The following is a 23,366-nucleotide window of genomic DNA, read 5'->3' as shown; positions in this document are numbered from 1 at the left end:
CAGGAGGGTAGACCCATAGTGAGGAGGCAGCAGAGTTTCAGGATAGAGGGGGAAGGAGAGAAAGCAGAGAAGGAGCACCATAGCTGGGCTGCTGTGAGGGAGAGAGCCTGGCCTCATAAACTGGAATGAAAAGCTCAAGAGCAATTAGGAGGCCTCAGGACTATTGACTCCAAGCCTGTCCATTTTCTCCAAATGCCACAAGGGTATAACCCGGTCACTTGGGATAAGCTTTACTCTCCTGCAAAAAGAAAGGTTGAGTGAGGGTCAGAGAACCCCAGAGCAGTAGTGGAACCCCTGTCCATGTCCATCCTTTCAGGGGTCCTAGGATGACCCAGCTGCCCTCCAGTAGTGACCTTAGTACCCCTCTAACCTCATCCCTCCTGTGGTAGGAGAAGTCTACAGGGTCAAAGGCCATGCCTATCCAGAGACTCCATCCCCCACCACTTCTTGCTCCAGATTCTCCGCCTCAGAATCCCTGTCCACACGCCCCATACCCTCGTGCACAGGTTCCCCCACGTCCCTCTGCCCAAGGGCTGGCTCCGCTTCTGGATATGTAGTTAGTACTTTAGTTGCACCAACTACATTAGTACATCTCCATAGGCTTCAGGGTTTGGGAGGGAATGAGAGATGGACAGGGCTCAGATAGGAAGGCTAGTGTGTCCACTGAGCCACCCCAAGGAAAAGTAGGGTGACAAGCTGGGGAAGTAGGTTCAGGATGGCCCCGTGTCCCCACAGTCAACACAGAACCCTGAAGAGTCTGAAAAATTTTAAATCACAGCCAGGCTTTCCAAGCCCTTACACGGTCCGTCTGCCGTGGTGGGAGGATAGAACACGTTTTACAATTTGTCTTGTCGTTTCGATGTATAACTTAAAAAAATTCAGACACAAAGTATGAGTCTCCATTCGTCCTCTCGTCCCCAGTTCTGAAATGACTGGTGTCCACCCAGCACCCCCTTGGAGGAATGAGAGCCCAGACAAGGGCAATGGCACGCTGTCTGCACTGTCCACTCAGACCCTCCATCCGTGGGTCCATTGACCGCGGTGCCTTTGCTCTTCTTTTTCCAGAGGTCCGAGCCCAAGGCTGTCATTATGACCCAAAGCCCTCTCCCTCTGACGTGTGTCCTCATGCGCAAACACTCCGGATGAAAAAGGATGATCCAGCTATGCCTCCCCCATTCCCCTGTTCTCCACGCTCACTGCGCCTGCCTGCTTGGCCTCCCTGCCCTCACATTGGTCAGACACTGCCCAAGAGGAAAGGAAGGGGTAGACCCTAGAAAGGAAACCCCTAAGCTTCAAAGAGAGCCTGCAGAAACTCTGTGGTAGTTGTAGCCTGTGCCAAACCCAGTCATACGGAATATGAAGTTGGATTTGTGGAATTGTATGTGCTTATCTCTCCCAGCAAAACTGCAGATGTGCCTGGCCAGCAGAGAGAGAGACATTTAAACATGCCTGAACTTCAGAGGCACAATTTCAAACAAAAACCATCTTTCTGATGATGGCAGCAGACACCACTGAGAACCTTACTGAGCTCTGTGGGTTTCCATGACTCTTTGGTAGACAATATAAAATATTAAATTATTTTGGAGAGCAACTGTTTGTTTGTATATGTGTCTCCCTTGATAACACCGATTCTGACTGTGAGATAGAATTAAATACATTGTTCATAGGGCACTTACTCTGTGTAGAAGTGTTTCATTACTTTGGTATTGGATGGTGTGCTGCCACTCAGCACCCCACATGGGATGTGCAAAATCAGGAGGATATTTCCAGAGAAGGCTTAGCTATTCTCCAGCCCACTTCCTGAGAGCAAGGATGGGAGTTTTAAGGGTCTAATCCCCATAACACATGATCCAGGTACATGCACAGACACACCGAGAAGCCTACTTGCTCAGTCAGTTTTATTTTATTGGGTGTTGGGCAGCTTTCTGTGGATTTCTTCTGCTTTGTGAAGCTGTGCTGGCTTGGACACATACCTGGAGGCCTCTCGAGGATTGTGATTTATGCAGAAATGAAAGATCTGAGAAGTATGAGTGGCTGAGGATGTGGAGACAACAGCAGGTCTGTATGTTATGGAGAAAGGAGAGGCTTTCAGATCATGCACTTTGCAGGAGAGATCCAGCCACAGAGAACACATGGACTCCATAAACCCACACCTTGTGTTTCAGGGCGGTGTAAAGAGCGTTTTGTCCAGCATGCATGGGTCAACAGCGCATGTTCCTGGCATTCGAACTTTCTATGTTGTTCCTGAGGCTGTGTTCTTCCTGAATTCTTATTCTTGGATGAAGCCATTCCCTAAAAACCCTTCCTTCCAGACTCCATGATGTCTCTGTAAAATCTCACATGCATTTATCGAGGACCTAAGTGCCAGGCGCCATGAAAGGTCCTGGAGAGACCTCTGTGAATGAGGCATGTGGATCCCCAGTGTCCAGGTGGGTAAAGGAAGCTCTTTTTCTTCTTCTCTCCAATCTCTAAGGATGTGGAACCTTCTGAGTTGAAAATAACAGACTGAGTGAGCATATGGCTTCTGTCAGTGTTCCTGATGCTAGTGCTTAACTTGATAAAGATGAGAACCAGAAATAGTCTGTGCCTTAGTAGGAACAAATAATGTGGTTTCATGGATAAAGCACTGGTTTCTGTCTGGGAACCTTATTTCTTACTTTTGCTGTCCTGTATGACTTCCGCGTTTGAAGAATCAAGTGAAAGCAACCTCTTCAGATGGTGGCTGGGTGGTGGAGAATGGGTGAAGTGGGTGCAGTGGGAGCTGGAGTCAGTTTGCTCTGCTCACTAGAGTTGACTTAAATTTTCATGAATTCTGCAAGCTCACCGATATCACGTTGGTAGTTTGAAATTGGCCACTATAAGTGAAATAGGGGAGTGAGAAAGTTGACATAAAACTCAACATTCAAAAAACTAAGATCATGGCATCCGGTCCCATCACTTCATGGAAAATAGACGGGGAAACAATGACAGGCTTTGTTTTCTTGGGCTCCAAAATCACTGCAGATGGTGACTGCAGCCATGCAATTAAAAGATGCTTGCTCCTTGGAAGAAAAGCATTGACCAACCTCGGTTCAGTTCAGTTCAGCTGCTCAGTCGTGTCCGACTCTTTGCAACCCCATGGACTGCAGCACACCAGGCTTCCGTGTCCATCACCAACTCCAAGAGTTTACTCAAATTCATGTCCATTGAGTCAGCGATGCCATCCAACCATCTCATCCTCTGTTGGCCCCTTCTCCTCCTGCCTTCAATCTTTCCCAGCATCAGGGTCTTTTCCAGTGAGTCAGTTCTTCACATCAGGTGGCCAAAGTATTGGAGTTTCAGCTTTAGCATCAGTCCTTCCAATGAATATTCAGGCCTGATTTCCTTTATGATGGATTGGTTATATCTCCTTGCAGTCCAAGGGACTCTCAAGAGTCTTCTCCAACACCACAGTTCAAAAGCATCAATACTTTGGTGCTCAGCTTTCTTTATAGTCCAAATCTCACATCCATATATGACTACTGGAAAAACTATAGCCTTAAGTAGATGGACCTTTGTTGGCAAAGTAATGTCTCTGCTTTTTAATATGCTGTCTAGATTGGTCATAACATTTCTCCCAAGGAGCAAGTGTCTTAATTTCATGGCTGCAGTCACCATCTGCAGTGATTTTAGAGCCAAAAAAAAAAAAAAGTCTGTCACTGTTTCCATTGTTTCCCCATCTATTGACCATGAAGTGATGGGACCAGATGCCATGATCTTCGTTTTCTGAATGTTGAGCTTTAAGCCAACCTTTCACTCGCCTCTTTCACTTTCATCAAGAGGCTCTTCAGTTTTTCTTCCTATTCTGCCATAAGGGTGGCGTCATCTGCATATCTGAGGTTATTGATATTTCTCCCAGCAATCTTGATTCCAGCTTGTGCTTCATCCAGCCCAGCATTTCTCATGATGTACTCTGCACATAAGTTAAATAAGCAGGGTGACAATATACAGCCTTGACATACTCCTTTCCCGATTTGGAACCAGTCTGTTGTTCCATGTCCAATTCTAACTGTTGCTTCCTGACCTGTATATATATTTCTCAGGAGGCAGGTCAGGTGGTCTGGTATTCCCATCTCCTGAAGAAATTTCCACGTTTTTTTGTGATCCACACAGTCAAAGGCTTTGGCATATAAAGCCTTGGCGATAAAGCAGAATTAGATGTTTTTTTGGAACTCTCTTGCTTTTTTGATGATCCAACAGATGTTGGCGATTTGATTTCTGGTTCCTCTGCCTTTTCTAAATCCAACTTGAACATCTGGAAGTTCACAGTTCATGTACTGTTGAAGCCTGGCTTGGAGAATCAAATCCCTTACGATTATACAATGGAAGTGAGAAATAGATTCAAGGGATTAGATCGGATAGACAGAGTACCTGAAGAACATGAACGGAGGTTCGTGACATTGTGCAGGAGGCAGGGATCAAGACCATCCCCAAGAAAAAGAAATGCAAAAAGGCAAAATGGCTGTCTGAGGAGGCCTTACAAATAGCTGTGAAAAGAAGAGAAGCAAAAGGCAAAGGAGAAAAGGAAAGATATACCCAATTTAATGCAGAGTTCCAAAGAATAGCAAGGAGAGATAAGAAAGCCTTCCTCAGTGATCAATGCAAAGAAATAGAGGAAAACAATAGAATGGGAAAGACTAGACATCTCTTCAAGAAAATTGGAGATGCCAAGGGAACATTTCATGCAAAGATGGGCACAATAAAGGACAGAAATGGTATGGACCGAACAGAAGCAGAAGATATTAAGAAGAGGTGTCAAGAATACACAGAGGAACTGTACAAAAAAGATCTTCATGACCCAGATAATCACGATGGTGTGGTCACTCACCTAGAGCCAGACATCCTGGAATGTGAAGTCAAGTGGGCCCTAGGAAGCATCACTACGAACAAAGCTAGTGGAGATGATGGAATTCCAGTTGAGCTATTTCAAATCCTAAAAGATGATGCTGTGGAAGTGCTGCACTCAATATGCCAGCAAATCTGGAAAACTCAGCAGTGGCCACAGGACTGGAAAAGATCAGTTTTCATTTCAATCCCAAAGAAAGGCAATGCTAAAGAATGCTGAAACTACCGCACAATTGCGCTCATCTCACACGCTAGCAAAGTAATGACCAACCTAGACAACATATTAAAAAGCAGAGTCATTACTTTGCTGACAAAGGTCTATGTAGTCAAAGGTATGGTTTTTCCAGTAGTCATGTATGGATGTGAGAGTTGGGCCATAAAGAAAACTGAGCGCTGAACTATGGTGTTGAAGAAGACTCTTGAGAGTCCCTTGGACCACAAGGAGATCCAACCAATCCATCATAAAGGAAATCAGTCCTAAATATTCTTTGGAAGGACTGATGCTGAAGCTGAAACTCCAGTACTTTGGCCACCTGATGGGAAGAACTGACTCCTTAGAAAAGACCCTGATGCTGGGAAAGATTGAAGGCGGGAGGAGAAGGGGATGACAGAGGATGAGATGGTTAGATGGCATCACCGACTCTATGGACATGAGTTTGAGCAAACTCCAGGAGTTGGTGACGGACAGGGAGGCCTGCCATGCTGTGTTCCACAGGGTCGCAAAGAGTCAGACTGAACTGAACTGAACTGATAGAGTATTTCCCCTTCAAAGAAGGCAAATGCTAAAACTTGGAGGTTTTAATCCCTAGAAAGTCAGTTGTTGAATATTTTCCAGCATATCACTGATTAAAGGAGAGGATAAATATTCTAATGATGAAGCAGAAAGTGTGGAAAGGCACAGGCAGCAGAGCCCCATGCACCTTTGGAATGGGGATAGAAGAGGTGGACATCTACCTTCTGATTGTCTTCCTCACCCCTCAGTTGAAGCATTTTCCTTCAGATGGTCCAAAGGCCTCTGTTCCTTGTATTCATCTAGGAAACCCCCACCAAAGGTGACATCCACAAGTTCTGTTCTGGCTTGATGGGGCTTTTTCTTTATCAGTATGTATTTTATTCCAAGGTCTTTGTTGTTTTTTTTTTAATTCAAGTATAGTTGATTTACAATGTTGTGTTAGTTTCAGGTGTACGGCAAAGTTATTCAGCTATATTCTTCTTCAGATTCTTTTCCATTATAGGTCATTACCATATACTAAATATAGTTCCCTGTGCTATACAGTAGGTCCTCCTTATTGGTTATTATTGGTTTTACATATAGTAGGGTATAACTGTTAATCCACAGACAATTTGTGAATTTATTCCTCCTCCGCTTTCTCTTTGATAACCATAAGTTTGTTTTCTATGTCTGTGATTCTGTTTGTTTTATAAATAAGTTCACTGTGTCATATTTTAGATTCCATGTATAAAGGATATCATATGATTTTTGTCTTTCTCTGGCTTACTTCACTTAGTGTGATGATCTGATGATGTAAGATGATCAACATCCATGTTACCGCAAGCGGCATTATTTCATTCTTTTTTGTGGCTGAGTAGTATTCCATTGTATTAGTATCTATAGTACATCTTATTGATTCCTCTGTTGATGAACATTTAGGTTTCTTCCAAGTCTTGGCTTTTGTAAACAGTACTGCAATGAACATTGGGATGCATGTATTTTTTAAAATTAGAGAGTTTTTGTCTTTTCCAGATACATGCCCAGGAGTGGGATTGCTGGGTCATATGGTAACTGTATTTTTAGTTTTTAAGGAACCTCCACACTGTTGTCCACAGTGGCTGCACCAATTTACATTCCCACCAGCCGTGTAGGAGGATGACAGCTCAGTGTGACAGAGAAGCAAGACACCCACACTTTAGGCAAAATGTCCTGGTTTGAGTTACCAGGTGTAGAGGACACTGTTCAGTTCTTCCTGTCTCCTTTGGGTACTGGGTGTTTCCATGCACACTGGCCTGATTTCCAACTGCCAGCTTTGCCCCAGGGCTCTCTTTGGCTCCAAGAGTCCACTCTACCCACACCAGGGGTATATGGGAGCGGCTGGTGACCCAAGGCCCCTTGGGGGCAGCTTCCCACCATAACCTGGGGGGAGTTGAACAAATATCCCAGCTCCCTGGCCCCTCGGTTGGGACCCAAGGCCAGTCTACACTGGCTTTCAGAGCTCCCAACCCTGGAGGGCTGCAGTCCACTCGCCCCTGGCTGCTTGCTTGATGCTGCACTTTGTACTGGCTGCCCTTCCTCCCCTCTGTCACACCCTCTCCTTGACGAGTGCATCATGAAGGCACCTCTAATAAACCACTTGGACATGAATTCTTGACTGAGGGTCTCTGGAGAGAGACCCTCTCTCTCTCAATTTTTTTAAAAAGTGTGTTACTTCATCTGTTGTATCTTCAGTGTGGACTCCATCCAGGTGCCGCCAGGTTATAAACCTTCAGTTAAAATGAACCACCAGCATAGACCCTTTTGGGGCTTCCCAGGTGGCAAAGTGGTAAAGAATCTGCCTGCTAGTGCAGAAGATGCTGCAAGAGACATGGTTTCCATCCCTGGGTTGGGACTATCCCCTGGAGAAGGAAATGGCAACCCACTCCAGTATTCTCGCCTGGGAAATCCCACGGACAGAGGAGCCTGGTGGGCCACAGTCCACGGGGTCACAAAGAGTCAGACACGGCTGGGCGCGCACGCACACGCACACACACACGCACACGCACACGCGCACACACACACACACACACACACACACACACCCCATTGTGGCCAGAACACTTCGGGAAGGAGAGCTCTAAACTCAGGTGCTCACACGTACACAGTAAACCCAAGGGAGGCCTGGAGGCCTGGAGGGTGTGACTTCCCTCCATGGTGTCCTCTGGGCTCAGGGCCGATGTGGCTTATGGGGCTTCTTCACTTACATGTGGTTATTGCACACGTCTGCCGGCTGTGACCACCAACTACCTGGCGCTTTTCCAGTGAGGAGCTTAAAAGACAGATGCTTCTGAGAATGACCTTGGGGGCTACCCCTCTCCCTTCTTAGCCCTATTCCAGCCAGCAGCCCCGAGGCCCGAAGAGTGTCACTCAGAGGGGACAGGGAGAAGGAGGCAGGCGGTAACTCTTGGATGGCCCGAGGGGTCAGATGAGGGCAACGGGTGGGGGGTTGAGGGGGCAGTTTCCCATCGGTGGGGAGGAGGAGCTTATAATAGCCAAGCTGCCTGCCTGTGTCCAGGGCACATTCCCTGCCCTTGGTGAAGGTGTCCACGCCTGCTTTGTAGGCATCGGCAAAGCTTCTGCAGCGTCTCTGTGAGACCCCCTGTTTCCCAAGGGGAAGGCCTTCCCCTGGAATTAGTTACAGGACAACCCTGTGAGTGGCTGAAATACACAGTCTCACCACGAACACCTTCCTAAAAATAGAAGAAAGATTATTTTTATTCTCCTCGGTTACTCTCGTGAAAGTCAAGACACAGAGCATTGTTTCTAATTCTCTTTAAAAATAGTTACCAAGAGCCTGGGAATACAGTTCTTCTCTTCTGGTTTCTTACTTCCCGTAAATTAGTTTCTCTTTTCAACAAAAGATGTTTATGATCTTCAAAACGCTTTAAAGAGTTTAACGACTGAGAGAAAAAATCAGTGCTGGGCAGGGAGACAAGATGCTCAAAGAACAAATTTTATATTTAAATAACTTGAATTGTCCAGCCAGGGGCTGGAATAGAGATTTTGCTCTCCAACTTGTAAAATCCTTGGTCATACAAAGATAATTATGGAAATATTCAGAGACCTTCCCTGGACCCAGACGCAGACCCGCCCCACTGGCTCTTACCTCTTAGTAAAGACGAAAAACATTCAAAAGAGGGAGGACCTGCTGTCGTCGGAGCCACTCAAGGAACCAGGCGGAAGGGTGACATGCCTGTCCCAGGACTGGCCTCGACCTGACAGGTCCCCGGGGGTGAGTCACTTTCTTCTACTTCAGTTTGTTTGGCTGTAAAATGATTACAGTAATGAGAGCTTGTTTACCAAGAGCCGAAGTCCACTTTGCCTTGCTTCATTCAGCTGCTAGAAGGAAGAAGGAAGACAGGAATGATTAGAAAGCTTTCAGGGCCGACTTGCACAGCACCCTGCGATGAGAAACCCATGACTCCAAGCTGAGTCTTTTAAACCAGACTTGTGAGTGGAGGTCGCCAGAGTCAGTGTTACTGCTGCCGCTTTGGGGGTTCAAACTTGTACCTGAGGCGAACGGAATAGAACGGTAGAGGCTGGCTAAATAAATCAGGGCGGTGTGGTGGCTGGGGTCCATCTTGGATGCAGCCTCTCTTGCCAAGATCTGGCAAGCTGGAATTTTAAGCAACAGCTGGAAACTTGCCAGTGACTGGGCTCCGTGGCTCGGTGAACTGGAACCCGAGCACCGGGTGTTTCAGCCCTGTCAGCCAGCCGCGCAGCCCAAGGTCAGGTGGCAGTACCCCAGCGCAGTCTTCAGCAGCTCCCAGGGGAAGGGGCTGGAAGGCCAGCCAGAAGCGGTCCTGCTCAGCACGGTCCACGCTGCCTGGAGCCCGATCGGACGATGCAGTGAGTCCTGGACACTGAAATCCCAGGACAGACTTCACCTCGGCACTCGCTCTTGGGACCACATGGAAGCCACCGCCAGGCTTCCTCCAAAGTGGCCAAGCCCGGCGTAGGGGAAGAGTTGGGAATACTCGCTTCCTGCCTTTGTCCTGTAGTTGGCCCACAGCGCCGGCTCCGTTTACATTCTTTCAGTGCTGTTATTGAAAGGGCTTGGCCGTGTCCTTCCAAAGGGTTCGCAGTGTCCTTCGGTCCCATTCGGGTTTTTTTTCTCTCTCTCTTTTTTTTTTTTTTTTGCTAGCGTTCAGCTAGCATCTGGAAAGATCCACTGGACACGCTGGGCTCCGTTTTGGAGACTCTGCTCCACCGTTCAGGGAAACCAGGAAAGGAGTAAGCTTCCACTGTGTAAGTCTGGAGGAATTTGACAGCCTCTGTAACTACCGTACCTTTTCTGTTTGTTGGTTCAGTCTGTTTTGTGTACTGGGGTGGTTTTAGAATGAGATTATTGGTGTAACCCCAGGGTGGGTGAGGGATCAGGTGAGAACCACAAGTGGAAAGAAAGTCTCCTTATCAATTGTATTAGGTTTCTGTCCATGTTGAGTTGGGGTGTCAGAGGCTATGGTTTGGGAAGGAAACTACTACTCTAATAGGAAAGACCTGACACCCAAACTTCTTTGGGACCCTTGAGAGCTTTATTTGTAAGAATTTGAATAATGTGGATATACTATCTGCTTGGATTTCATTCTCTGCAAAGGACCTGCTGTGGCCCTTGGCAGCCTGTCTTTGTCATCTGCTCTGATAGCCTTTTGAAGAAGCAGAGATGCAACCTGCATCCTCCGGAAGAAATGTGATGGATCTGCCAATTCCACACAGGATCCAGGCTGGTCGTTTCCTTGAGGACCGCTTGAGGTGGACGTGTTCACGTTCAGTTTTCAGGCAGCTAATAATTAAGCTAGTAAAACTTGAGGAATCCAGACTGCTCAGTGGTTATAGGCAATATTCCCTGCCTGTCCTGGCTCATCAGAAAGGGTTTGTATACGGAAAACTTCTGAACAGAACAAAGGGACTTAGGTCTGGTTGAGGAATGAAGTCTTGGCTCTCAACATGCCATTCCTTCACTGCTGTGCAATGTCAAATTCCTTGCCGAGAAAGCATCTGGAAGGAAAAGAATTACAGGCATTAGGCTTGGATTCAAGTGTGCTTTTTTATTTGTGTGCTTCTGGGTTGAAACAGTTAATCGTTTGCCCCTCAAGGTTCCACTGTGGTTGCGGTTCTGCTCCGTGCTCTGAAGACAGCACTGTATTTTCCTTTTGGGGGCAGTCCAGTCCCTGGACTTTGCTAATTAAGCGATGAACTTCAAAGGGCCTGGAACTGGGGCTCCGTGCAGCAGCTGAGCCCGTGAACATGAATCTCAGAGTTAACAGAATCACCATGGAAAACTCACCAGTCTTCTCAGGAGGCTTTTGGAAGGTTGACCTTCATCCCAGAGGGATTCCGAGAGGAAAGAATCGGAGGGAAGACAGCCCTGAACCTTTAAAGGGACGGAGCCACAGAGACATAACTAAAATAGGTGACAGCTCCAGAAGAAGGGGTGGGTCCACGCTGTGTTCTCATTTTCTGAGATGGAAACCACAGGTCATCGCAGCCCCCTGCCGATGTGAAGGAGTGGCAGGTCTTGGGGTGGAAACGTGCCTGTCTTCAAAGGTCATCGCTTCCTAAGCGAGCAGTTCTCTGCAACTTTTCCGCTTGTTGACATGTTTGTGGGCTGTTGCTGCCTCTGTCCCCCTAAGTTCATGATGAAAGAGCCTCAGCAAACTGGCAGCAGCTCCTGTGTCTTTGGGGCCTTCCCATTCCACCCCTGCTGCTGAACCCCTCTGAGATCCCCCAGACATGTTTTCATTTAATGTTTCCTTTATGGTCCTTCTACCGGGCTGGTTGAGGTTAGGGTCAACTACCTCTGAGAGCCAGAGGGCAGTTTGATCATCGTTCCTGGTGCAGGAGGCCAGATTGGAGATGCTTCCCGAGTGCGCACTGGCCGGGGCGGGGCCAGCTGCCTGTGTGCATGTGTGTTTTATTTATAAGTGGACATGGAAGGCGTTGCAGCCGAGAGACAAGATTATTGGGTTTTGATGCTCCAGTGAGGGCAATTCCAAGCTCAAATAGCTGCAGTTAATGATTCAGAACCCAATCATGCCCTTAAACTCCCCTCTGTGTTCCAAAGTTCACCCCGCCTCCTCTCAGATTATCCTGGAGCTGTTTACATGCTGTTTCTTAACACAAACTGATCTCTGTCAACAGGCACACAGGATTTCATCCGAAGCTTTGATTTCTTAGGAGAAAAGAGAGGGATTTCTTCCCGGTGCCCTTGTGTTGACCTTGCCTGGGGGGAGAGGGCTGGCAGAGCTGTTAATGACCTCATCCCATTCCTGCAGGATTTTCTGGGACATGCAGGGCCTCACTCTTCCGCTGGCCTCTGTGATCAGCCGCATTAAGTCCGTGAGCTTTGGAGCAGATTATAGTGACATCTAGCATTGTCCCTCTAGGACTTGAGCATGAGGTCAAGCAAACACACAGAGCAATCATTATGCTATCCGCAGTCCCTGGGAGCCTCAGCCGTCAGCTGGAGGAGCGGGAGGGGGGCGACGAAGGTGGGGCCGAGTCTGAGCCATGGGCAGCAGGAAATCAGCCTGAAAGGAGATGGAAGGGCTTTGGTGGGAAATAAAACGGCACTCTTGTTGTTGATGGAAAAAGATCTTGGCAGGAGGGTTGTTGTGAGTGTTCTGTGGCTTAGAAAGGAATTTCCTACAGGCTGGACTAACCATCACACATGTCTCTACCTTCAGGAGTCCCCGGCGTGCAGGAGAGCCTCGTCGGGGGGCCATGTCAGCTCAGACCATGGGCACCCGCGGTCTGGACAAGCGAGGAAGTTTCTTTAAGGTAAAAGGGAGCCTCGATCGGGGTTGCTGACGGGCCGGTGCCGGGCTGCACAGGGAGCTGCAGGACTGCGGAGAGGGGCGGGGGAAGCCTGCTCCCTGAGCCAGCTCTGGCTGGGGAGCTCGCCTGAGCCCAGCTGGGAGCTCCTCCTGGCTTTGGTGGGAGACGGGGGCTTTCATGAGTCCATGCTTCCAGACAGGCTCAGCACCTAGGCACGGGGAGATGCCAGCTGTATGAGACAGGTGAGGCAACCTTCCATTGTCAACTGCTCACCTGCTCCTTTTTCACTTGGATGGTTTTTGATGGAAGCTGGGCTCGGCATCTGAGTGTGCTTTACCCTTGGCTTGATTCTGCAAATCATTTAAGTGCTCACTAAAAGAAAAGAAGACACACAGATCCCTGGGCCTTACCCTAGACTGACTGAATGCTTTTGCTGGTGTATTTTATCAAACACCCCCAGAGGCCTCTTAAGAGAGAACCCAGGCAGCACGATGAAAGCTGGACCACTTTTCTACATGCCTGTTGATGTGAATGGGGGACCTTGCTAGGTTAATGAGATGAGCTTCTCAGTGGGTATTTTATATACTCTTGATTGTGTGTTTTAAATTAAGACCTGAAGATTGTTTCTAATGTACACGAGGGAATTAATTTTCTTTTTATAATGTTTGCTTTGCTTCCTCTCACTCACCCTCCAAATAATGTAAACTCATTGTAGAAAATTTGGGAAATGCAGAAAATGTAAAATCAAAGGGACATGGAGGTAACACATGCATTTGCAATGTGTCACAGACAGGTGTTCAAATACCAGGTCTTTTCCTCAAAGGGGGAATAAATAGAGGCCTTCTTATTTTGGAGGGAAACTGACTATATTTACTGATTACCCCACCCTGGTGGGTTGTAGATATAGAGTAACTCACATTTAGATGCTTCTTGTTTCCAAGAGAACCAAACCTGATTTCCTATGTCAGTTCTGGGCTCCAAAATTTTCATCAGAAAAGCCTGAAGGTAAAGCAAAGCCAAGTTCATTCAAGCGACTGTCAAAAGAAGACATGGCCAGGGCCTGGGCCTGTCAGTGTCTAGGCAAAGAGGGTTAGGAGGTGTCTTTACAGGGTTTAGAGGTCCATGCCGAGGCTCTTTAAGCTGTGCTTTTTCAGGCAGAGAATTGACTGGGTTTCAGCAAAGTTTGTGGTCACTTAGTACATAATACAGTTAAGGATGGGTGGATGCAGCATGTCAAGAGTCTTAAAGGGAGTCTTCGAGAGTAAACCATTGATCAGCAAAGCTGTTTTCCCAGGTGAGCAAACTAGTGTGCCAGGACAGATTGTTTTGTAGGAATTTCCTGCCGTGAACAGCAGATTTATTTATTGGTTTACAATAACTTCCTGGAATAACTAGTCAAGTCATGTTGACACAGATGGTCTCGATTCTCAATCCTGAGAGTTGAGCTTTGTCGATGTAGCTGTCTTAGTGCACAAACCATTTACTCGATTTGAATCAAACCTGTGTAAAATCCACCAGCAGAGGCACAAGAGGGGCCCCCCTCTTGTGGACCAGTGGACCAGGCGCTAACCCACCAGGCTTCTGACTCATCTCCAGTTCTTGGATTCTGTCTTATTGAGATATTCGTTTCATCTTGCTGGAAGAGGGGAACGCAAGCCCCCCTCCCCTGAGGCACTGCCTATGTCAGCCTAAATGTCAGCTTGTCCATAATCACCACCATAGCCTCAGGAAGCAGAGAGGGGCTAAATCTCATGTAGTAGTTAAAGTCCAGGCAAAAGGAGAAAACGGAGTCCAAATTGCCTTTGGAAATTCCTAAGGAATTTATTGGACCCAATACTACCTACTGTTAAGTTCAACATAATCAGTTTTTCCTGCAGTCCTGGGAAAAATCTTTTTTGTTTTAATGTATTTTCAGTTGAATAACAGGTAAAGTAGTTAATTTGTTATGTCCTATGAAAGAATCCATCAGACAAGAAGTGAGAGGCTGAGGGCAGGTCTACTTCTTCACTCCTGAGTCAAATGCCCTTGAGGAAAATGTGACAAGTGGCCTGAACTATATAACTTGGTATTATCTCCCCTTCCCCACCACAGAGCTTAAAAATTGTTTTGTTTGTTTGTTAGATGCTCCAAGTTGATAGTTACCTTATATTTCTTTCTCTCCTCTTTTTTATAGACATTGTTATTCTTTACTATAGCTATTTCATAATTAGTTATCATGGAATAATAATGTCATTTGTTATTATAATATTGAAAGTGAAAGTGTTTGTCAGTCAGTCGTGTCCAACTCTTTGTGACCCCGTGGACTGTAGCCTGCCAGGCCCCTCTGTCCATGGGATTCTCCAGGCAAGAATACTGGAGTAGATTGCCATTCCCTTCTCCAGGGGATCTTCCTGACCCAGGGATTGAACCCAGGTCTCCTGCATTGCAGGCAGATTCTTTATTAGATAAATAATATTATTAGCTATGATTAATTATTCCATAATTTTTCCATGTGGTTACCTGCAAGGATGGAGTCAGCTGCCCTTTGGACCTTTAATATTGACCCCTTGGAGGTTTGTTGTGAAAATGCCAGGTAGTGTTCAGCTGCTGAGATGGGCTGTCCCTCAGCACAGCCCAGAACCCACTAGCTCTTCCTTTATTTCTCAAGCTTCACTTTAACTCACATTGACCAAGCACCTGTGATCAGCCAGGCTCTGTCCTAGGCACCAGGGAGAGAAAAACCAGAAGCCATCCCAGACTTCATGGAGCTTTCAGTCTGGTACCAAAGCAGGATATTAATCCAATATAATAGTAAACCCAGTGAGAAAACAGTGCTTTGTGAGAGAAGTAAAAGGGACTCTGAGGACAGATAACTCGACATGGGTCCCAGAACAGTCTTTCCTAGAAAGTGGCATCTGACCTAGAGCTGAGGTTGAATCTAGGGATCAGAGTGACGTTCTTGTGCCACTGTCCTTCTACCCTCCACACGTACTCGTGATGCCCTATGTCCGGGTAGGACCACTTCATAACTGTGAGAGTTCGTGGTTACATTCTTGGCTCATAGCTGAATTCCACACAGTCATTATCCCTTTCTTGGTTATTAGAGCTCGCCTGATTTTGTGCAAAGCATGGATCCTTGAAAGGCAATCACCAGACCTCTTTTTCAGCCTCATCTTCCCTACCCAGTTTGTGCTTTTAAGCTAGAGTTGCTAACCACTAGCAGTGAGCCTCGATTTGTGGCTTCGCCTCTGTCCCGGCTCCTGGAAGTGACTCAGCTAAGTTGCAAGACATGAGGTCCTGGGTAAGGCAGATGGTCTGAACATTCTGGGGTAATTGAGAACACCCTGGGGTTATGGTGCTCGTGGAATCTCATCCTGGAATCCTGGCCACAGAAATCCTGTGCTGAACAAACACATGGTCCACAGCCCTTCCCAGCATCATTGCTAATGTTCCTCAACCACCTGTGAGAACAGTATCTTCCTGCCCTGAAAGGTCTTACGTGAGGGAGGCAGCAAAGTTATTTGCACCTACATCGACGTGGACACCGATAGCTGTCGCCTTGCAAGGCCGTGTGGTGTGGAAGAGACTGTATAAGGAAGACATCATCTGGGCTGGGAGAGTTGTAGGCGGTCCTGGCCCAGGGCTGAGCAGCTCCTCGTCATCTTGGATCCTTCCTTTTGCTGGATCCCTAGCTTCCCCAAGCCACCCCTCCCCTTCCCCATCCAGGCAGCCAGTGCTGGCAGATCCCCCTCAGGTCTTCAAGCTCCACCCCTCCTCCCCTTCCCTGCATCCTCCACCCTACCCAGGGTCTGGTTCTTTCCTTGTGGGCACCACAGGTGATGCTCAGAATCCGTCTGCACCACCTCTGAATGAAGATGGTTGGTTGGTTGGTTCTTCCCAATCATTGCATCCATCCGTGTTGCCTGCTTGAGGACCCCAGCTCTATGCTACATCCAGGACCAGGTCTGCCCTCTTCACCTTGACATTCGAGGACTTTCAGACCTCCTCCCAGCTCATCCTTCACCCATCCTGCACCTGTGCCCTCCCGGGTCTGCTCCCGTAGCCCAAACCTGCTGTGTCCGTCCTCCTCCCCACCTTCTGCTTTCTTCCCAGCTGCCCTTCCAGGCTGGCGTCCACCCCCTTTCTCCATTGACAACAAGGGGCTGAGCTAGTGTCCGCCCAATAGTAGAAATGTCACGTAGACCTAGCCATGGGCCACAGCCCAGTGCCAGGACATCCCCCTCCATTCATAGCTTGAGCTCTGCCACTAGGGACTTGTTCTGTCTTGTGTTGCCATGTCTCTGACCCCAAGGGGGATCATCTTAGAGCAGCAAAGTTGCTGGAAGAGGACCAGTGTGACTGCCCCCGGGCAGTTCTACTTGCTTCCAGGCCTGCCTGCCCTTGGCCACTCACATGTTGGTAGGGTTCCCTGTTGCTGCGTGGCTGATCCCTCTCCTTCCCTTACTTCTGGGACAGGGGAATGGCTGGTCTTAACTGATCAGGAAGAAACTGTGTTTGACCACAGGGCCCCTGCTGTCCTGTGCCTCCAAGCTCTCGTTCGTCCTGTAGGGAGATGCCCAGAGCCTGGACTCACAAATCATCGGGATGTTCGAGGGCCCAGTTGAGCAGCAGAGGCTCCGTTTGAGAAATCCCGTTTTGGTCATCTTGCACAGTTGGGATAGCAGGTGCATGACGCTTGTCTTTCAAAAACAGAAAGCCTGGGTTTGGAGTTCAGACAAGCCTTGGAAGTGCTCTCTGGCCCCATGAAGAACAGAGGTGTGACTGGCTTTGAAGAAACCTAATTGCTAAAATCTGACTCTGCAAAGTAGATAAACGGGGAGTGATGGTTTGCATCACCCCAACCGACTTTCCTTAATTACTGGTCTCTCCTCGGCATTTGAAAAGTTACTCTGTTTTGAAAACATTACAGGCATGTTTTCAGTCATCCAGAACTGGCACCCCTGCCCATCTCAGGTCTCAGGGATTCCCAGTATTTGAGTTTTAAGATGATCCTTTGTGGAAAGTCACATCTCCGAACGCACCACCTGAGACAAGAAGTCAGTGTTGTGTAACAGTGGTCAGAGATGGTGGGGCTAAAAAAGTAATAGATAGCCTGTAGATAGATTCATCAGTACCATCTTTCTAGATTCCATATATAGGCATTAATGTGTGTGTAAGTCACGCAGTCGTGTCCGACTCTTCACAAACCCCATGGACTGTAGCCCTCCAGGCTCCTCTGTCCATGGAATTCTCCAGGCAAGAATACTGGAGTGGGTAGCCTATCCCTTCTCCAGGGGGTCTTCCCAACCCAGGGATCAAACCCAGGTCTCCCTGGGTCACATTGCAGGTGGATTCTTTACCATCTGAGCCACCAGGGAAGCCCAAGAATACTGGAGTTGGTAGCCTATCCTTTCTCGGGAAGATCCCCAACTCAGGAATCGAACTTAGTCTCTTGCATTGCAGGCAGATTCTTTACCAGCTGAGCTACCAGGGAAGCCCATATGTATTAATATACAATATTTATCTTTCCTTTCAGGTTTAATTCCCTTTGTATAACAGGCTTATATTGATGTATGGCAGAAACCATCATAATAGTGTAAAGTAATTATCCTCCAGTTAAAAATAAAATTTTAAAAAAAGGAATAGATGGAATCCAAAATCACATTTTAGTAGTTTCATGGATCAAATCCCTACATGGATATGTGGGTGCTTAAAAGCCACAGACGTGAGCATTTGTTTCCCAGTGTGTTTCCCCTGGATGGTGGACTTCTGTCCACTGACTCTGACCAAGAAAGGACTAAGTGCCTTGCAGTAGAAACAAAATAGTGATTAGAGATTTGGTCAGAGTGATTGACACATGGCTAATTATTCTTCATAATATCGCAAAGCATACCTGACATCAGTATTTGGTGTGTCTTTTCTTTGCTTCTAGAGGCTCACATCTGGAGAGACCTTAGAGCAGTGCTGTCCCCATACATAGCAAACTGCAGATGTCATTTTAAATGTTCAAGCAGCCACATTAAAAAAGAATGAAATTGATTTTAATATTTTATCTAACAGTATATCTAAAATATTGTCATGTCAGCATGTCATCAAGATAAAGTTACTAATCAGATATTTCACATTTTTATTGGTACCACGCCTTTGAAACCCAGTGTGTATTTTACCCCAAGTGTGTCTTGATACAGACTATCAACATTATAAGGTCTGTGGAGTCCATGCGGCTGGTGGCTAAGTATTGGAGAGTGGAGGCTTGCATTTTGTCTAGTGTAAACCTCCTCCTTTCACAGAGGAGAAAACTGAGGTCCAGGGAGGCTGAAGCACTAGGGGCTGGTTGTTGGTCCACAGCAGGGGTGGAAATGGGACTCAGCCTGAGTTTCTCATGTGCCCCCCCTTCCCCACCCCCACCCTGTGTAGACCTCCTGAGGCTTCTGCTCTGATCCCTTCCCCACTTCTCCACTGAGATCCCCCAGCAAACTCCATCTGGAGAGATCCTGGGGACAGTGTCCTCTCTCTGGAGGACCTATGGCTTTTTTTGGATACACAAGCGTTATCTTTCACCATCTGCTCCAAATGCCTCCAGGACACAGATCAGCGTCCCCTCCCTTCCCAGGTGTGACTTTCTAGGAATGCCCCAAACATTTTGGACAGCATTTCTTGTTCATGTTTTCAAAACGCAGTGGACTTCATGGTTTTGTAGCATCGCTTTCCCAGCACACTTTGGCCATCCCTTTCTGATATTAAATGTAGCCTGGTTGGGCCTCAGCACATTCTCACTTGCTCCAAGGAACTTTGCCTTTTGAACATCAGGAAGGAAAAAGATTCTCCCAGTCCCCCTCAACCACATCATCTCTGCAGGCTTACTTGTAACTCTGAGTTTTCATAACTAGGGGGATACCCAGGAGGAAGGTGTAGGTTTGAAGGACTCTTGTTTCGTTGTATGATTTTCAAAAAGTTAAATCATGCAATATAAAATGAACATCTTTCGAAGCTTTATTCACACCATGCATGAATCTAGGAGGCCAGTATAAAGCTGGTTCATAGAAGACCTGGACAAATGATATATTTGTAGTTGACTTAAAAAGTCGTTCTGGGAATTCCCTGGCAGTTCAGTGCCCTGGACTCCGTGCTTCCACTGCAGGGGGCACCAGTTTGATCCCTGGTTGGGGAACTAAGATCCCACCTGCCACCTAGTGTGGCCAAAAAATAAAAAAAGAGTCATTTTGTAATAAGTTTGCTAAGTTAAAACCGGTGATAGTCCTACAGGGCAATACAACTGTAACCTTTGGGGTAATCTTTTCTCTTTTCTGAACAGAAATCTCCAGGCAGACATGTAACTTCACAGTGCCTGAGCCCTTCATTAACAGCACAGAGCAAAGTCAAATACAGATGCAACCCTTAGATAACTAGTGTTTAGGTGACCTAGTGAAACAGTGCCAGAACATGACAATGAAAGGATGTGCTCAAAACAAAGGAGTCTTCCGCCTGGAAACTTCAACACTTTCTAATAAACAACCCTTGGGTGACAGAGGGATTATAAACTAGAATTTTAGGAATAGCTTCTTGCCATTAACTTACGGGGTACCAGGAGCCCACTGTCCCAGATAGAAAGCTGCTAAGGGAGGAACTAGTGTGGGATGGAGTCTTCTTTCTCCTTTGCCTTACCATCTAAAAAGGAGCATGGCCTGTCCAAAAACACCTCCCCCACCTTCCTGTAACACCAACTGGAGGTTCCCCTGAGTTAGCACGTCCTGACAGAATGCCAAATGATGTCATCAGTCATTCACAACTTAGTATAAGTGAGGACTTTCTGAACTATTAGTTGAGATCAGCCCAGAGAAGAAACTTGAGTTTATGAACGTTGAGGAGAAGGGATGGAAAAAGGTAACTTAGGATCTCTGAGGGGAGGACAGGACTCAGGGACCCACGGTCGGTGGGCTGAGCAAGCAGGGCACTGGTCACCCAGAGTGGGAAGGGCCTCAGGAGGTACTCAGTGAAGAGGCCGTGTGGTTTCACATCTTCTTTCACTGCTCAGAGAAAACCATTTCTCTCCTCACAACTCTTCTGACACCAAATGTGTGGGCTTTTCCTACACTGACCACTTCAGTTCTCTGTGAACACCAGCAGATGTCCTACAGTTTAACTCAATTCTAACACTACCCAGAGTCTGACACTACACAGACCTCCCAGGTTAGGGACTCAGTCCCGCAGGACTGCCCCCCACTTCAGATGCCATCACAAGTAGGGGGTTGCCTGGTCACCCACACTCTTTCCAGCTTGTACTTAAGTTCAGATCAGGGGACCTTGGAGATATTGTGGGTTCCATTCCAAAACACAACAGTAAAGCAGATAACCACACCAATATTTTGGTTTCCCAATGTGTGTAAAAGCCATGTTTACGATATCCTATAGTCTTATTAAGGGGCTTTCCTGGTGGCTCAGTGGTAAAGAATCTGCCTGTCAATGCAAGAGATGCAGGTTCGATCCTGGGTGGGGAGGATACCCTGGAGAAGGAAATGGCAACCTACTCCAATATTCTTGTCTGGAAAATCCCACAGACAGAGAAGCCTGGTAGGCTACAGTCCATGGGGTCGCAAAAGAGTCAGACACCACTTAGCACCTGAACAGCAACACAGTCTATTAAGTATGCAATAACATTATGACTAAGAAAAATGTACACATTTTCATTTAAAAATACTTTATTGCTAAATTTTGCTATCATCTGAACCTTCAGCAAATCATTATCATTTGGTTGTAGTAACATCAAAGATCACCTATCACAGATCACCATCACAAATACCATAATAGTGAAAAAGTATGAAATTTTGTGAGAATTATCAAAATGTGACCCCGAGACACGAAGTGAGCAAATGCTATTAGAAAAATGACCCATAGCCTTGCTTGATGTGGGTTTGCCACAGACTTTCAATTTGTAAAAAATATAGTATCTGGGGAGCAGAGTGCCATAAAGCAAGTGTTTATCTTCCTGTAATTTGCTACAGTGGTCACAGAACTCTGGGAAACACTTTATTTACTGTTAGCAGTGTGTTATAAAGGATACAGTTGAACAGCCAGGGCAAGCTGTCGAAGGGACCTACGCACAGGAGCATGTGCCCCTGGGAGTTTGGGTGTGTCACTCCCTCAGCCTCTCCCACCAGCAGCTCTCCAAACCCCCCCACATAGAGCTTTTACGGAGGTCATTGTGCTGTGTGTGTGTGTGCTTAGTCGCTCAGTCGTATCTGACTCTGCAGCCCCACGGACTGTAGCCTACCAGGCTTGTCTGTCCATGGGATTTTTTCAGGCAAGAATACAGTAGAGTGGTTTGTCATTTCCTTCCCCAGAGGATCTCTCTGACCCAAGGATCGAACCCTATATTGCAGGCAGGGTCTCCTATATTGTAGGCAGATTCTTTACCCACTGAGCCATGGGGAAGCCCCGTTGTGTTGGCATGTTGATTAAATCTTTGACCATTGGTGACTGGCTCAACCCCCAGCCCCTGTTCTTGGTGATGGGGTGCGAGTGGGGCTGAAAATAGTAACCCTCTAATCATATGCCTGGTCCCCCTGGCAACCAGCCTGCATCCTGAAGCCTTCCAGGGGCTTCTAGCTACCAGGCATCTATGACTTAAACTCTGGCCCGATAGAAGGAGGTTTGCAGTGAGTAACTAAAGACACCCCCATTCCCTCTACCTCTCAGGAGATCCTGAGAGTTTGGATCAAAGGCCAAATATCCCTTATCAATTCAGTTCAGTTCAGTTCAGTTCAGTTACTCAGTCATGTCCGACTCTTTGCGACCCCATGGACTGCAGCATTCCAGGCTTCCCTGTCCATCACCAACTCATGGAGTTGACTCAAACTCATGTCCGTTGAGTTGATGATGCCATCCAACCATCTCATCCTCTATCCCCTTCTCCTTCTGCCTTCAGTCTTTCCCAGCTTCAGGGTCTTTTCAAATGAGTCAAATATCCCTTATGATGGCGCATATTCTGACACCATATACTATGCCATCACATAGTATCCTTATGATGTCACAATAGTGCAGGTAGGACAGGTGTGTTGAGAGTCGGTGTCTGGAGGCAGACAAACCTGGTCTTATCCTGGTTTTGTTACCTACTTCCCATGTGACTTTGAGTGAATTACCTCAACTCTCTGGACCTGTTGCCTCATCTGTAAATTGAGGATTAAGGCTCCCTCCCTCCTAAGGCTGCTATTACACAAATTCAGTGATATTACCCCCAAGCACCTGGAACACATTAAGGTTCAGAGGTTGCAGGGTCCCTGAGCGCCAGGCTCCACACCTGGCCAGCCTGCATCCTGCTGTGAACTTGACTGCTTTGTTTGGGGCACAGGATTTTTGGAGAGACTGGCCTCTTCTTCGGGCAGGTGAAGCGTGCTGACTTCTGGTAGTATTGGAACTGAATTGAATCTTAGGACATCCCCCTGGGGAAAGGTGTTGCCTTCTTGGTCCCATTCTCTTGGCTGTTAAGTAAGGGTCTCCTATGGGGAGGATTTTCTTCCCTGAACAGTCACAGGTAAGAATTCCTGTGGGTTCTTGTTAACATGCAGATTCTCACATCCACTAAATCAGAACCTCCAAGGGAGGAAACAGAACCCTTTGCCTTAACAAGGGCCCTGGTGATTCTTGCTTGTGGAGAGACCAGAAGACACTGATGAACTAGGTAGGCCTCTCAAAGTGCGATGCCTGAGTCTGTGTCTTTGCATTTACCTGCATATTAGGAAGTAATTGACACATGAAATGTGGTCTTCTGATGGACGGACAGCATTCTCATCGGCCGGAGTTTGTTACCAAGGCAGCCTCGACCAGTGGTTCTCAATGTGTGGTCTCGGCTCTGGTCACAGCTTTACCTGGAGACATCTTAGAAATGCAGGTTCTTGGATTCCAGTGCAGACACCTCTGGAATCAGACTCTAGGGGTGGGGCCTTCAAAAGATGCAGAGCAGACCTCCAACCCAGCACAGCTCGGCTTGCTGGTCAAC

At 47.2% G+C, this 23,366-nt stretch overlaps 1 protein-coding gene and 1 long non-coding RNA gene across 5 annotated transcripts in view; one reads left to right on the top strand and one right to left on the bottom strand.

The window, feature by feature from the left end:
* The window catches only part of RIN2 (Ras and Rab interactor 2), a 194,106-nt gene that overhangs the window by 85,213 nt on the left and 85,527 nt on the right, over nucleotides 1-23,366 (top strand). For 2 of the 4 annotated variants that reach the window (XM_081558602.1, XM_081558597.1), the window contains exon 3: nucleotides 12,301-12,394. Coding sequence is in view for 3 of the 4 variants with exons in the window: in XM_081558597.1 (XP_081414723.1) it covers nucleotides 12,338-12,394 (57 nt within the window). In the remaining variant the exon portion in view is untranslated. Of the gene's footprint in view, nucleotides 1-9,403; nucleotides 9,863-11,871; nucleotides 11,950-12,300; nucleotides 12,395-23,366 lie in introns of those variants that run through there. The other 2 variants (XM_081558598.1, XM_081558596.1) reach the window with 2 other exon arrangements.
* LOC145532793 (uncharacterized) lies at nucleotides 1,885-22,284 on the bottom strand. The gene is made up of 8 exons (XR_014073555.1): nucleotides 22,060-22,284; nucleotides 18,264-18,354; nucleotides 13,309-13,390; nucleotides 8,721-8,879; nucleotides 7,819-8,304; nucleotides 4,847-5,025; nucleotides 3,780-4,273; nucleotides 1,885-2,855 (listed from the first exon to the last, which is right to left on the bottom strand). It is a non-coding gene; the product is annotated as an uncharacterized LOC145532793 (long non-coding RNA).

Source organism: Giraffa tippelskirchi, chromosome 13, assembly GCF_054371585.1.
Source record: "Giraffa tippelskirchi isolate mGirTip1 chromosome 13, T2T-mGirTip1v1.2.pri, whole genome shotgun sequence".
In the NCBI taxonomy this organism is placed as follows: domain Eukaryota; kingdom Metazoa; phylum Chordata; class Mammalia; order Artiodactyla; family Giraffidae; genus Giraffa; species Giraffa tippelskirchi.
This window is presented reverse-complemented; position numbering and strand designations above follow the sequence as displayed.